The 16107-nt window shown below is 45.8% G+C and overlaps 1 protein-coding gene across 1 annotated transcript in view; it reads left to right on the plus strand.

The window, feature by feature from the left end:
• IRF2BP2 (interferon regulatory factor 2 binding protein 2) overlaps positions 1 to 12299 on the plus strand; it is a 146030-nt gene extending 133731 nt beyond the window's left edge. The window contains exons 2-3 of the mRNA XM_077486557.1: positions 11495 to 11632; positions 11713 to 12299. Of these exons, the coding sequence (XP_077342683.1) occupies positions 11495 to 11632; positions 11713 to 11816 (242 nt within the window). The 3' untranslated portion in view covers positions 11817 to 12299. The remainder of the gene's footprint in view (positions 1 to 11494; positions 11633 to 11712) is intronic.
• Positions 12300 to 16107: the final 3808 nt, after the last annotated feature.

Consider the following 16107-nt stretch of genomic DNA (forward strand, 5'->3'; position numbering starts at 1 on the left):
AAAGGAATAATCAAGGCTATTGCCCGGAGGAGAATTCTTGGGAGCCTGAGGAGAATATCCATGCAAAGACTTTAATCCAAGCTTTCAAGAGATCTCACCCTGAAAGATGGGCCCGGTTGGGCATCCGGAGGCTGCTCCTTTGGTGGGGGCAATGTCAGGAAGATCCTGCTAGCAGAAATCAGTCCGGACCTTCCGCCGCATGTGCGCGCCGGTGCGCGCGCGATCGTGCGTGCGTGCGCCTGTAGGCACCAGGCGGGCTATTTAACTCAATCTGTCACATCCAGTTCTTGCTGTCTGATCTACAGCGTGTGAGTATCCTGATTCTGAGAACCTGCCTTCTGTGACCTGTTGACTTGGCTTGTCTACCTACCACTCCTGCTATCCGCCTGCATCTGATCCCGGCCTGTCTGACTTCCCCTCTGCTTGATCCTTTGGTACTTCTGCTGCCTGCCTGTTTACCGACCCGGCTTGTCCGACTATCCACCTGCTTGATCCTTGGTACTTTCGCTGACTGCCTGACCTCCGACCCGGCTTGTCTGACTGCTCTGCTGCCAGCCTCCTGTTCCGGTGCCCGTCTGCTGCTCTACCTCCAGTTGTGGTTCCAGCTCCTACCTGAAGTCCTGCTTCTGCCTGAGTTCCTGCATTGGTGTCCCAGGTCCAGCTACCCCACCTGCTGCTCTGCTTCAGCTTCCTGCACCTGCCTGCTGATCCTGTTCCTTCCTGGTCCCAGCCATCCCCTGATCCTGCTGGGCCTCCTGCTACGAGTTCTTCTTGGGCTCCAGACCCCGCTGCTGCTGTTGATCCTGCCAGGCACTCGTGCCACTCCAGACTCTTGTGCTACCTGTATACTCTACCAGGGCCCTCGAGTCGGAGCCACAAGAGAGGTCTCTTCCTGCAGGTCGGGCTCTACCACCAGGTAAGTGACACTTCGGATGGAGGCAGTTCCACAATAAATTCAATTGAGATCATTCTCTAAAGTCTGTCCGGGACTGGTAACGGTTTCAGCAAACCCCAAGCCCTTGACTTGCTGCTCTTGTTGCGGGTACAAGTAGTACAGGATTTCACATATTTTCTACAGTCCTTCGCCAACCCAGGCCACCAGAATGTTCTCTGCACAAATTCCAAGGTTTTGCTAATGTCAAAATGCCCTGTAAGCATGTGGTCATGGCACAGACTCATGGTGGCTTTTCGTAGACCCTCCGATACAAAGATCTTATCCTCGTACCAGAGTAGCCCTTCCCTTGCCCTTAAGGTGGTCCCGGGTGGTGCGGAAACTCCCACTGAGGTTTGCTTGATCTGGGTCATTGGGTCCCCTTCCAGAAGAAGGAAGTTCCCTGAAGATAGAATCGTATCCGGGGGGGGACGTTTCTTGAGACTTGCTGAACATGCGGGATAGTGCGTCAGGCTTTATGTTCTTTGATCCGGGTCTATATGTCAGATGAAATGTAAATCTAGAAAAGAAAAGTGCCCACCTGGCCTGCCGGGGTCTCAGTTTCTTTGCTGTCCTTAACCACTTAAGGACCGCTGCATGCCATTGTACGTCATCACAATGGCATGTACAGGCACAAGCATGTACATGTACGTGCTTTCCTTCCAGTGGGTGGGGGGTCCGATTGGACCCCCTCCCGCTGGATGCGGCGGTCCGTTTCGCTTCAGGAGCGATCCGGCCATCCCCTCTCGATCGCTCCTGGCCAATGAGAAGCTTCCTCCCACTGTGTATAGTAAACACAGGCAGGGAGGAAGTGATGTCATTCTCCTCGGGGCGGTCTTATTGACCAGACTACGAGGAGAAGTGAAAGTAAGTGTGCACCAACACTACACTAACATATAGGCACACATAGGTACACAACCCTATGATTGCCCCTAGTTAACCCTTTCACCCCCTGTTGCCAGTGTCACTAAGCGATCATTTTTCTGATCGCTGCATTAGTGTCGCTAGGTAGCTAGTTATTTTTTTAGGTTCACCACCAGGTTTTTATAGCGCTAGGTACCCCGATATACTACCCAATAGTGGTTTTAACCCCCTGATTGCCCCTAGTTAACCCTTTCACCCCCTTTTGCCAGTGTCACTAAGCGATCATTTTTCTGATCGCTGCATTAGTGTCGCTAGGTAGCTAGTTATTTTTTTTAGGTTCACCGCCAGGTTTTTATAGCGCTAGGTACCCCAATATACTACCCAATTATGGTTTTAACCCCTTGATTGCCCCTAGTTAACCCTTTCACCCCCTTTTGCCAGTGTCACTAAGCGATCGTTTTTCTGATCGCTGCATTAGTGTCACTGGTGCCGCTAAGTAGCTAGTTATTTTTTTAGGTTCACCGCCAGGTTTTTATATCGCTAGGTACCCTGATATACTACCCAATAATGGTTTTAACCCCCTGATTGCCCCTAGTTAACCCTTTCGCCCCCTTTTGCCAGTTTCACTAAGCGATCATTTTTCTGATCGCTGCATTAGTGTCGCTAGGTAGCTAGTTATTTTTTTAGGTTCACCCCCAGGTTTTTATAGCGCTAGGTACCCTGATATACTACCCAATAATGGTTTTAACCCCCTGATTGCCCCTAGTTAACCTTTTCACCCCCTTTTGCCAGTGTCACTAAGCGATCATTTTTCTGATCGCTGCATTAGTGTCGTTAGGTAGCTAGTTATTTTTTTTAGGTTCACCGCCAGGTTTTTATAGCGCTAGGTACCCCCATATACTACCCAATAATGGTTTTAACCCCCTGATTGCCCCTAGTTAACCCTTTCACCAGCGATCACAGTATAAGTGTCACTGGTGACGCTGGTTAGCCAGTTAGTTATTTAGGTTCCCCGTCAGGTTTTTATATAGCGCCAGCGACCCCCATATACTACCTAATAAAAATTTGAACCCCCTGATTGCCCCTAGTTAACCCTTTCACCAGTGATCACCGTATAAGTGTTACGGGTGACTCTGGTTAGTTTGCTTTTTATAGCATCAGGGCACCCACCATTTATTACCCAATAAAGGTTTAACCCGGCGGGTGATATCATTTAGGGTCAGGGTCTGCGTCGCCCCAGGCAGCGCTAGGTTAGTGCCAGTACTGCTAACACCCACGTGCAAAGCATAAACCTGTAGTGGTATAGAATCTGAACAGATCAATATCTGATCTGATCAGATCTATACTAGCGTCCCCAGCAGTTTAGGGTTCCAAAAAAACGCATTGTTAGCAGGATCAGCCCAGATACCTGCTAGCACCTGCGTTTTGCCCCTCCGCCCAGCCCACCCAAGTGCAGTATCGATTGATCACTGTCACTTACAAAACACTAAACACATAACTGCAGCGTTCGCAGAGTCAGGCCTGATCCCTGCGATCGCTAACAGTTTTTTTTGGTAGCGTTTTATATTTAAATCCAGAAGGCAGTGCTTGGTTTTCGGGGTCCCGTACGTGGCTAGGCTCCCAAAAAGTCCCCCACATGTGGTATCCCCGTACTCGGGAGAAGCAGCAAAATTTATTTTGGGGTGTAATTTGACTTATGCCCATAGCATGTGTGAGCAATATATCATTTAGTGACAACTTTGTGGGAAAAAAATAATTAATATTCCTGCAACTTGTGGCAAAATATAAAATATTTCATGGACTCAACATGCCTCTCAGTAAATAGCTTGGGGTGTCTACTTTCCAAAATGGGGTAATTTGGGGGGTTTTGTGCTATTTTGGCATTTTATGGCCTTCGAAACTATGATGGGTAGTGAGGAGTGAAAAATTTGCACCCTTAGAAATCCTGAAGGCGGTGATTGGTTTTCGGGGTGCTGTACGCGGCTAGACTCCCAAAAACTCAGGAGAAGCAGCAGAATTTATTTTGGGGTGCAATTCCACATAGAACTATGGCATGTGTGAGCAATATATCATTTAGTGACAACTTTTTGTAAACTTTTTTTTTTTTTGTGTCATTATTCAATTACTTGGGACAAAAAAAAAATATTCAATGGGCTCAACATGCCCCTCAGCAATTTCCTTGGGGTGTCTACTTTCCAAAATGGGGTCATTTGAGGGGGGGGGGGGTTGTACTGCCCTGCCATTTTAGCACCTCAAGAAATGAGATAGGCAGTCGTAAATTAAAAGCTGTGTAAATTCCAGAAAATGTACTCTAGTTTGTAGACACTATAACTTTTGCGCAAACCAATAAATATACGCTTATTGACATTTTTTTTTACTAAAGACATGTGGCTGAATAAATTTTGCCCTAAATGCATGACTAAGATTGAGTTTATTTGATTTTTCTTATAACAAAAAGTAGAAAATATATTATTTTCTCAAAATTTTCGGTCTTTTTCCATTTATATCGCAAAAAATTAAAATCGCAGAGGCAATCAAATACCATCAAAAGAAAGCTCTATTTGTGGGAAGAAAAGGACGCAAATTTCGTTTGGGTACAACATTGCATGACCGCGCAATTACCAGTTAAAGCAGTGCAGTGCCAAATTGTAAAAAGACCTCTGGTCCTTAGGCTGAAAATTGGTCCGGGGCTGAAGTGGTTAAGTATTCTAGATTTTTGTGGTCTATTTAGATTAAGATTGGGTGCGCGGCCCCCTCAAGAAGATATCTCCATTCCTCTAAGGCCGCTTTGATTGCTAGAAGTATACGATCCCGACATCGTAGTTCCTTTCTGCGCTTGTCAACTTATGGGAAATGAATGCCACCAGGTGTAGCAGAACCTTGGGACCCTGTCTTTGGGACAGAATAGCTCCGACTGCTGTTTCTGAGGCGTCCACTTCTAGAACATAGGATAGGGCTAAGTCAGGGTGCTTCAGAACAGGTGTGGAAGTGAACAGCTTCTTTAGCGCCTCAAAGGCAGCCTGAGCCTCTGGTGACTACCGGAACTTAGAACCCTGTTTGTTAAGTTGTGTAATAGGGGCAATGATTGCTGAGAACCCCCAAATTAATTTTCGGCAGAAGTTTGCGAAACCTATGAAGCGTTGTATACCCTTCTTGTCACTGGGAGTGGGCCAGTCTAGGATAGCTTCTGAGGGTCGATCTTGATATCCTCGGTGGATATAATCAGGCCCAGGAATTGTATGCTCTGGCGTTCAAACTGGCACTTCTCGCGCTTGGCGTATAGTCCATGTTGCCGAAGGCAAGTTAGTAAACTTCTGACATGTCTGCGGTGGTTGTCTAAGGAGGAAGAAAAGATTAGTATGTCATCAAGATATACAATAACAAACAAGTCCAGGAAATCTCGTAAGTGGTCATTAATGAAGTGCTGGAAAGTGGTGGGTGAGTTGCATAGTCCAAAGGGCATTACGAGATACTTGAAATGCCTGAAATGTGTGAAGAAAGCAGTCTTCCATTCATCGCCTTCTCGAATGCGCATTAGATTTTATGCGCCCCGAAGATCCAGCTTTGTGAATATGGTGGCAGAACCAAGTCTCTGAAAAAGTTTGGGTACCAGTGGAGCGTATAGCGGTTCTTAACCGTAACTTTATTAAGCTCCCGGTAATCCACACAGGGCCGCAAAGAGTGGTCTTTCTTTTCCACAAAGAAAATTCCTGCCCCCGCTGGGGATGTGGAAGGGTGGATTAACCCTTTCTTAAGGTTGTGATCGATGTAGTCTTTTAGCTCACATTCGGACAGGGGAAAGATTCTCCCAAAAGGAACTTCGACTCCAGGGAGGAGTTCTATTGGACAGTCATAACACCGAGGAGGAGGGAGGGTCTCTGCCCCTTTCTTGCTAAACACGTCTAGGAAGTCACGATAAGCTGTGGGTACAAGCTGACAGGTTTTAGATTCTGTGTCAAGGCATAGCAGAGAAGGTACCCCACAGGGGGTTTGTAGGCAGTACTGTATGCAGTAAGGGGAGAAGAACTTGACTCCTTCTGTTGCCCAATCAATGTGGGGATTGTGGGCCTTCAGCCAAAGCATCCCCAGGATGACCGGAAACAAGGGAGAATCGATGGCGTCCAGACGTAGCAGTTCCTGATGATCCTTGGAAATGTTGGTGAGTAGAGGAATGGTTTTGTGACTGCTCCAGATTTAATAATGGACCCATCGGCCAGATGGACAGAGAGCTTTTGAGACTTGGGTTGTAACGGGATGTGGTGTCTTGTGGCAAAGGTCAAGTCCACAAAGCAACTGCAGGCCCCGGAATCAATTATTGCGCAAGTCTGAATAGTCCCTCCTGGCAGCTGTAATAAAAAAAATGGGGAGAGTAAGATGAGCGGAATTGTTTTGAGCACACTTGGAGGAGGAGGAGAAGTAGTTGAAAGGCACTTACGAGGTTTAACTGGGCACAACCTTACATAATGTCCTGATCCCCCACAGTACAGGCATAGGTTCTGCTGGCGACGACGTTGTCGTTCTTCTGTGGAGAGAGAGGGGTGCAGTAACCCGAGCTGCATAGGTTCTGGAGCGTCAGGAGTGGGTGTGGCAGGAGTTGGTGGAGCAGGGTTGAAGGAGCTGGGTAGCATCCATACCGGCCGGGATGGACCTGCGGTTCTTTCCAACCTTCGTTCTCTCAGACGGCGGTCAATCTGAATGGACAGGTCAATCAAGGCTCCCAAGGTAGCGGGTACCCCCACTCGAACTAGTTCATCCTTGAGCGGGTCGGAAAGACCCATACGAAACTGGTAGCGTAGAGCGGCGTTGTTCCAGTTGATATCAAAAGCCCATCGTCTGAATTCTGAAACATAGTCCTCCACCGCTCTACGACCCTGTTGCAATGAGTGCTCCAGGAGATGGTGGGCCCAGGACTGCGGTTCACCTTGCAACAAGGAGATGACAAAGCTGACTTTAGTAGCCTCCAAAGAAAAGGTGCAGGGCTGAAGGGCGAAGTAGAATTAGAATTCCGGAACACCCTGAACTTGCTGCTGGCAAAGTTCCTCCATGGGAGAGGGTCCCTGCGCAGGCTCAGACATGGCTGTCTGCTACTGTCATGTACCTGACGATAGAGCCTGATATGGCCTCTCTTACACCTCTGACTCGAGGCGCCTCAATAGAGCAGACATGGAGCGCAGGAGGGCAGAGTCGCATGGGTGCCTGATTGGTTGCAGACCGTGGAATCCGAAACAGCTGTAGGAGGATTCTCCAGGCGGAAGAGAGGGATGGTACAGGCAGGCTGGGTCATACACTGGCAGACATGTTAGGAGTAGATGCGGAGGCAGAAGAATAGTCAGGATGCAGGCCGGGTTGGCAACGGGCTGGCAGCGAGGTAGCAGAAGGAGCAGGCAGGTGCGGTGGTCAGACAAGCCGGGTCGGGTGCAGGTGGAAAGCAGAGATCGGCAAGTCGGGTCGGGTAACAGGAACAGGTAACAGGAACAGGTAACAAGATGCAGGTAGCAGGAACAAACGGGAACGCTGTAGAGCAGACAGCACCAAATCTGTGCACTGGCAGTGTTTAAATAGGCTGTTGGCCACCAATGCTGTTACTGGGTGCACGCACAAAGGTGCGCACGGTTGGCAATCTGACAGGTCTTAGATTCTTGTGTGCATATTCTGATTCTTCGGCCACCATCTTGGATATTGGCTAGCCCTTCCTGACAGAAGCGGTGGCTCCATGGGGGCATTATCGACTGATTTATGCCTTCCCCCCTATACTCAAGCTTCTACCATGTCTGCTGCGCAGAGTGGAGGCTGAGTGTATTCCGTTAATTCTGATTGGCCTCTGCGTCCTTTGTACGTCGACCTAGTACAACTGGTGGTGGATGTTCCTTGGCGGCTAGCGCTGCAAGAGGACCTTCTAGCGCAAGGTCCGATACTTCATTCTGCTTTACCATCACTGGTTTTAACAGCATGGCTGTTGAAAACCAGGTGCTAAAGGACCAAGGTCTGTCAGACTCATAATTACCACTATGCTGAGGGCACGGAAGTCTTCTTCTCTGAAGATTTACCATCACACATGGGAGGCTTACATCTCCATGTGTGAGGAGATGAGGTGGCATCTATGTACTTATTCAGTTTGCAGGATCCTGCTGTTTTTGCAGCGAGGAGTGGATGAGAAACTTGCCGTAAGCACCATCAAGGGACAGATATCAGCCTTGGCTGTCTTTTTCCAATGCCCCTTGGCGACTCACTCATTGGTGAGTATGACAAAGAAAGAGGGGGACTGAGAGGTAACAAACCTCTGGACTTTTAACGGTATCCAATACATGGGTTGCACCAACAAAGGTTATAATGTAAAAAAAATAGATTTCATTAAATTACATAAAAACATGAAAAAAAGGAACACTGTAATACATCCATACATAAGGGGGATATATGAATTATTCAGACATATATATATATAAATATATATATATATATATATATATATATATATATATATATATATGTATAAAGCGCTACCACTCTCGACATGTTTCATTCGTTAGCCCTTGTACACACGGTCGGATATTCCGATGGACAATGTCCGATAGGACCGCGTTGTCAGATAATCCGACCGTGTGTGGGTTCCATCGACTGTTTCCGTTGGAGTATCCGACGGACCAAGTTTTCCAGCTGGGCTATAAAATTTTCCGACAACATGATCCGATCGGACTTTGACCGATCATGTGTAGCCTAGTCCGACGGACAAGGTGCCACGCATGCTCACAATAAAATTCGGAGACGGAAGCGCTCGCTCAGGTAAAACTACCGCTCATAATCGATATAGCACATTCATCACGCTGCAATGTTAAAAATTCTTTCATGCAGCGCATTCTCTTTTTCTTTACAATGCTACAAGAATGAGGTTGTTTTGATGCTCATATTCACATACACTTCTCCCAAACTTATTTCTTTATTCTTTTTACTCATTTCAGCAATACAATATTTTAATTCGTCACATCTACCCAATCATTTTTTTATTTTTTTTTATTTTGTGGTTGGTTTTTTTAATCAATCTTTTTTGACAGTTTGCTCATCTTTGCATTTTTTTGTGTGTGTTTTGTGTGTCAACTTACCGCAACGCCATTATTATCTTTTACATTTTTTTTTATTTTTTAATCTACAGGAAGTTGTTTGGTGTTGATGCCCCTTGTTCTTAATTTGACTTTGTATTTTTGAACTGTACCTGCCTACTCACAAATAAACTGTCCTTTTTGAAGTAAAACACATACGCAAGTGTTTCTTCAACAAAAAAAACCTTTATTTAGGTGTCAGTAACAAATAAAGAGGGAGGCAGCGCTGGAGAAACTGGGTAGATTAGTGAAGCCTTTGGCCTCCAGAGCACACATCAACTATTTAAACGCAAAAATTGGTGGCCTGAGGAGTACATGTCTGAGGGAGAGAAGTCTCGTCCTGAAGTCCAAGAAACCCGGAACAGCAGCAGATGACATCTATGTTCCCAGGCTGTGGTACTACAACAGGCTGCATCTTCAGTCAGAGCAGACTGAACCCAGGTTATCACACTCTGGTCTTCCTTCCAGGCTGTGGCTGTGGTGCGGGAGGTGTGGCAAAAGGAGGAGGAGGGGCGTGGGCCAAATCACACAAGTGTGTTGCTTGTGTGATTTGCCCCAACAGCCCCTTGTTGAGGGTGTGGATAATTAGCTCCTCACACAAGATCTGTTGTCCCTCCTACATTTGCTGGAGTTTGCATGCAGCCAAGGCAGCAAAGGACTCTTGATAGGTGGGGGTGGCTTTAAGGGCTACTGAAGCCTCCCCGATCAGCTTCAGAGCCGACTCCTCCACATTCCCCCCCTTTCTGGCCCTTTTGCGTGGAAGGCGGAGGGGAGGGACCTGTGATTCAGTCAGGCTCCTCCACCCGCCCACCGCTTGGCTGCCACTTACCCCTGCCTCCTCCTGGCTGCCACTTTCCCCAGCCACCTCCTGGCTGCTGCATTCCACACCCTCTTCTTCCTGGCTGAGGTCTTCCTGTGTATGAAAAAGGGACATAGTTTTAGTTTTTGGTTCATCAAACACGCACACAATTTTCAGCTCAAGACTGTTGCAAATTGTTAACCAATACAAAAGACTATCATTCTGAGCCCAGCATTTTTCATTCTTGGCCCAAAGGTTTTGGCCACTACTGTCTATTGATATGTGAAACACTTTCTAAAATCAGCAATTAGAGAGCAAAAATCAAGTTAACATCATTCATTTTTACTCCCAAAATATGTAGAACAATACTATACCTGGCTCAAGCTGGGCTCCTCCAGTTCTTTCTGAGTGGAAGGCCCAGGTTGGGCGTCGGAAGACTCAGCAGGTGTGGAATGTAGCATAGAAGGACACGTGGAAGGAAGGGTAGAGAGTGATTCCCTGACCTCAGCCTGGTCTGAAAAAAAATGCATCCTGTCATAATACCACAGCCTGGGGACATAAACGTCATCTGCTGCAGCTCCAGATTGCATGGACTTCAGCACCTTCTTCCGCTCCCTCAGATATGTACTCCTGAGGCCACCAATTTTCGTTTTTAAATAGTTGATGTTTGCCCTGGGGACCACCGGCTTCACAAACTCAACCAGTTTCTCCATCGCTGCCTGCCTCTTTAGTTTGTTACTGTAATGTGGATGCGTAGCTTGCCACAGACAGGGCAGCTCCCTGTACTTATCGATGAACAGAGGGAGGAAACTGTGGTCATTAAACCTGTCCATAATCTCTGCAAGACACAACACAAGACAAACCCTAATGTCAGGCTAAACTCCACTAAATCTTGTCCCAATGCAGGCCTTAATCTAGAAGCAGTATAGGCTAGTGATGTACCAAGTTAAAAATTGTACCTTTGTTTGCGCGATCGGCACGTCAGCTTCTCCCTCTGTTCACAGATTGTACGTACGACACACACATGTTGCATTTTATATACAGTGCGCATGCATGAAACTCCGCCTGCCCCTGATGTTCTTTCTAGACTATTCCCCGCCCCTTCTCTTTTGGTGCAGTGGGGAGAGCACATGGTGGAGACAACACAGGTGCGCAATCATAGTTCCACTAACGAGGAGGAGGGCGAGGAAAGCCCGGAGCCTGAAATGTCCCGATCCGCGGGGAGAAGATTGTCTTTTGGAGAGATGGTGGACATATTGAAGGGGAACGACTATGATGGGAAGTATGGACCTTACCCAAACCCAAATATCAGAAAGGCCAAGATCATGACTAAAGTTGTGAAGAGTCTTCAGAAGAATTTTGGGGTACGACGATCCAAGGATCAACTGAGAAAACGCTGGTCAGACCTGAAACTGAGGGAGCATGATCAACACAGAAGGATCAAGCAAGTTCTTCAAAAAACGAAGTAGTTGTCTGTTCATATTATTATTATTGCTTGCATACTGCTCCATGTGCTTTGATTTAATTTTGTACAGTTTAAAATGGCTACTTTCAAGTTCATGGGTTCAATCGTTCGTAATAAACATTGTTCGTTAGCCCACTCCCAAAATGATGTTTTCCCAAATTACACTTCACTGCATTTGTTCACACTGCAGGTAAGTATTCCAGCTTTAGAAAGTGTCCAAAATAATGTTCTCACCTTTGAACTCGGCCAAAAATCACAATTGTAGGACACTTCCAAGCAATGATTCATATTCCTATTTCTGCCCTCTGTGTGCTAAGTATTCCTTTTTTACATTCTCATAGGGGAGAGAAGACTCGGGACGTCTGAGGACTCCAGGGACCCCACACCTCCCAAAGAAGGCGAAATTCCAACACCAGAAGCGAAGGAGGAGGAGGAGGAAGGAGAGATTGTTGAAATTGGACAAATTGTCACCACAACAGGTGAGTGTCGGAGACCACAGCTTCCGGTAAGCTATTTAAAGTATGTCGGCATATTTATAATACATGGTGGTTTTTTTTAGGTGATGTGGAAGAAGAATCACATTTTACCAGTGAAAGTGCCCAGATCCTGATTGGGGAGATAATGGGGTGCAATCGCGCAAAATATACAGAAAAACATCAATGATGTTCAACAGAAAATGAAGAACATCATTGATGTTTTGGGGAGAGTCTTTTAACAAACAACTTTTGTATTTTACAAAATGCCAAATTTGGAAGATGCACACAGTGTGTCAACATGTACTATCTGCCATCATGGGGGATCAATGTATGTGTTTTGTGGAAAGTGGCTGAGATGAAGGGGTTGCACCCCCAAAACATGTACATTGATACCCCTTGATGGGAGATAGCACATGTTGACATTAGGCATGGGATCAGGAGGAAAATGGCCACTTTTGGATTCTCAATGTGTGTGCATCTATCAAATTTGGCTTTTCCAGGGGTGACACCCCATGTGATGAAGGCAATATCATCCCAGTTTGTACATACTTATGTCTGATATTGTCTTCACTTTTCAAAGTTTCAATGTTTGTAAGTTCCTGTGTTCTGTATGTTATGCTTTGATACATGCTTGTTTACACAAAAACGCCAAGTTACAAAAATGTTACCGAAAATAATGTTTTCTATACACCAAATATGTTGGTTTGTTGTAAAACCCTTTTCTAAACGCACATGTGAATGTGCTTTGATAAAAAAGTGAAATTATCAACAATGTGTGGCTTCCTTTTTCAATGCGCCAAAGCCGTATTTGCAGTAAAGTTGTTGTTTTCTGTAGCAATGAGTGTTATTTACTAAAGGCAAATCCACTTTGCACTCCAAGTGCAGTTTCAGGTGCACTTTTGCAGTGCACTTGTATACACAGTGGATGTGCCTTTAGTAAATAACACCCACAGTGATGTTTACATTTCCCCAATCACGCCATTTTCCTGACCCCACATATTTCTGCCATGGTGCTGAAAATGAGCAATATTTTTGTCAGTAATGCACTACATACATCAGCAACAAAAACAAGGTAAGTGTGTAGCAGACCCACAACATAATAAGATTATCTGAAGAAGAGACTGTCACCTCATCTCGCTCAGAACTTGGGTTTGCGCTGTTGTAGAAAAAGGCCCCCAAAAAAAGCAAAAAAATCTAGGAGACACCTAAAACAAAGCCAAGCAGTAAATGAAAACAAAGATTATTGTAGTTTCGAAGAAAAATGTATTAAAAAAATGCCTCTCAGACATTGTCTGGCACATCAATGGCCCCCCTACCCACAAAGTACTCCATGTATTGGGTTCTGACCTTGCGGGCGCTTTGGGGGGGCAAGCCAGGACGAGCAGATTCAAGGGGCGTGAGATTCTCATTTTCAGGCAAGTCTGCATCTGGGCCAACTGAGACCACATAGTTAGCTGAATGTTTTTTCAAAAAAATGTGCAGAACACAGCAGGCAAGCACAATGTAATTTAGTTTATATTCCGCCATGTGGATTGGCGTCAAAAATAGGCGGAACCGTCTGGCCAGTATTCCAAAAGTGTTCTCCACGACTCTTCTGGCTCTGGCCAGCCGGAAATTAAAGATCTTCTGATCTGGGGTGAGGGTCCTCATCGGGAAAGGCCGCATCAGGTGGTTTGCCAGGGCAAACGCCTCATCCGCGACGAAAACAAACGGGAGTTCTTCTACATTCTCCTCTGGGGGTGGCAAGCCCAGACTGTCACTCTGGAGACTCCAGTAGAATTCCGTCTGTGCGAACACTCCGCCATCCAGCCATTTTGCCCCACGTCCACATAAAGGAAGTCATAGGTCGCTGACACCACCGCCAACATCACGATACTATTAAACCCCTTGTAATTATAATAGTAGGACCCCGAGTTGGGGGGTGGGATGATGCGGATGTGTTTCCCATCAATTGCACCTCCACAATTGGGAAAGTCCCAACGGCTGGCAAAGTAGGAGGCCACAGTCTGCCATTCCTGTGGCATTGAAGGAAACTGTGGAGTGAAACGAGACAAAAAATTTGTAATTTTGCACATCAACATTGCAAGCAGATTAGACACAAACGTTTTTGGTTAAGATCAGTATAACATTTTGGGAAATGAGTATTTAAAGCCTAAAGTATAAGGTCCCCTTATTAGAGTCATCACCCCCCCCCCATCCCCCCATCTGATGGGCCCTTGTTAAAAATGAGGGGGGGGGGATGTTTTGGACAGGTAACCCTCTCCACTTCATTGAGAGCTGAATGCATAAATAATGTGTGATACTTCGGGCAGCCCCTCCTTACTTACACTATTGGCAGCCCACCGGACAGGTAAGAAGTGTCATAATACCAAAAACAAAAAAAAATGGAAGCACATTTTGACATTCTACTATTACCTATCAAGATAATAATAGGAGAAAAAAAACACGAAAATGTAGCATTTGAAAGTATTGAGGCAGGCCCTTGCACTACATGCTTTGGTGAATTTGTCCATAAATCTCACCAGAAAAAAGGTAGGTAGAGTGTATATTGGGTTTGGCAAAGTCAGCAGATAGAGGATTGATATCAGCTGACCTAGCAGTTGGGGGGAGGGGGGTTCCTAATGAGTTTGGCCCAACCAAAAAAAAAAATGGCACTCTGCATGAATTTAAGCACACACATAACATTTGTACAGATCAGGTTGAGACGCTGCATGTGGGGGAGTGGCCTAAGCATGGCGGCGTGAGAGCGATGTAGAGCGGAGCTCAGCGGTACCGAGGTGCACTTCTCAGGAGACCGGCAGTGTTTGTATGCACACCCCTATCTAACCCATGCTGAGGAGGGGGAAGAGCGCAGGAGGGGCACACACTCCAACTCACTCGTACATCACGCGATACCTGGCAGTAAAGCGGGAGTCCAAACAGTCAGCAGACACCAGCATGCTGCGGACACAGGAGCCTATTGCGGAGGTATTAACACAGGCTCCGGCTGTTGATTTATCACAGTGTGGAGCGTCGGTGACCTCGCAATCACAGCATGGAGTGCCGGCTATACTTTCTGAGACAGCTGATGTGGTACACACGGTAGTGACCCCCATAGCCTCTAGAGGAGAGGAGCAGGTATGTACGCATGCCACACATAATACACAGGAGCAGGGGAACGAGCCTGATATTAGACAGCTTATCCAGGCTCTCCCGACGAAGGAAGATATACAAAAACTTTTGGTCGGTATAGCGGGCTCACTGAGAGAAGAAATTGAGGAGGTACGGGATAATATTACAGTGGTTGATAGCAGAGTGTGCAGCCTGGAAAAGATAAACAACTTGACTGATACACGGCTGGTGGCTATGGAGGAGAAATTATGTAAGCAACATCAACAAATGGCTATGTTACAATTGCAATCTGAGGAAACAGAAAATAGGAGTAGAAGGAACAATATCCGGATTAGGGGGGTCCCAGAGGGAAGCGAGGGGGTTACCCTAAGAGATATAGTGATGAGTATCTTAAATCAAGTGTTGCAAAATCCCCCGAATACTCAGATTGAGCTTGACCGGGTGCATAGGATTCCCAGGACCCATGTTCCTGCACGGTTTAAGTCACGAGATGTTCTGTGTTGTGTACACTTTTACAGGGTAAAAGAGGACATTCTAAGAGCGGCATGGCAAGAGGGAACAGTAAAGTTTGAGGGAAGTGAAATACAAATATATCCGGATATATGTGGACAAACCAAAATGAGAAGGATGTTAAAGCCCCTACTGGACTATTTGATAAGCAAAGGAGCTATATATAAATGGGGTCACCCATAGTGAAAAAGGGGGGACAAAGTTTCAATCTAACGGAACCGGCCCAACTCCCAGACCTCTTCTTTTTTCTGGGCTCAGATGCTATTGAAGTCCCAAATTGGACAAAACTGTTGGAGCGACCCTCTCAACAAAATCTATGGCAACGGGAGAGATCTAGACCAGACCCAGGACAAGTTTAAAATATACAGATGTGTAACCCATTATAGGAACAAGAAATTAGTACGGACTGAATGAGATGATTTAAAATGAATTTATAGAGATACTTTTTTTTTTTTTTTTTTTTTAGAATGAATTAATAGATCTAAAATACGACGATCTGTCAAAGCTTAAAAATTATATGTATAAGTACCAGGGAGATTTATTGAGGACGTACTTTTGACCTTACTATGAATTTTGTTTAAGTCTGGGTATTGGATTATGTATTTTTATTTTTTTTTAATTATTGACCCATCTATTTTTTTTTATTTTTTATATATAGGTTTTTTATTTTTATTTTTTTTGAGGGAGGACCCCTGGGGAGGGAGAAGAAAACGGAATATATCCCATGAACTGGAACAGCAGCTCGAAAACGGAGCAGGTACATTTATACAGAGACTTGATTACACACAGGTGGATTCTATTTATCACCATCAGTCATTTAGGACAACATTGGATCATTCAGAGATCCTCGCTGAACT

This window comes from Lithobates pipiens, unplaced genomic scaffold (genome assembly GCF_037356315.1).
Source record: "Lithobates pipiens isolate NorthernLeopardFrog02 unplaced genomic scaffold, aLitPip1_a1.2 Scaffold_18, whole genome shotgun sequence".
Taxonomy (NCBI): Eukaryota; Metazoa; Chordata; class Amphibia; order Anura; family Ranidae; genus Lithobates; species Lithobates pipiens.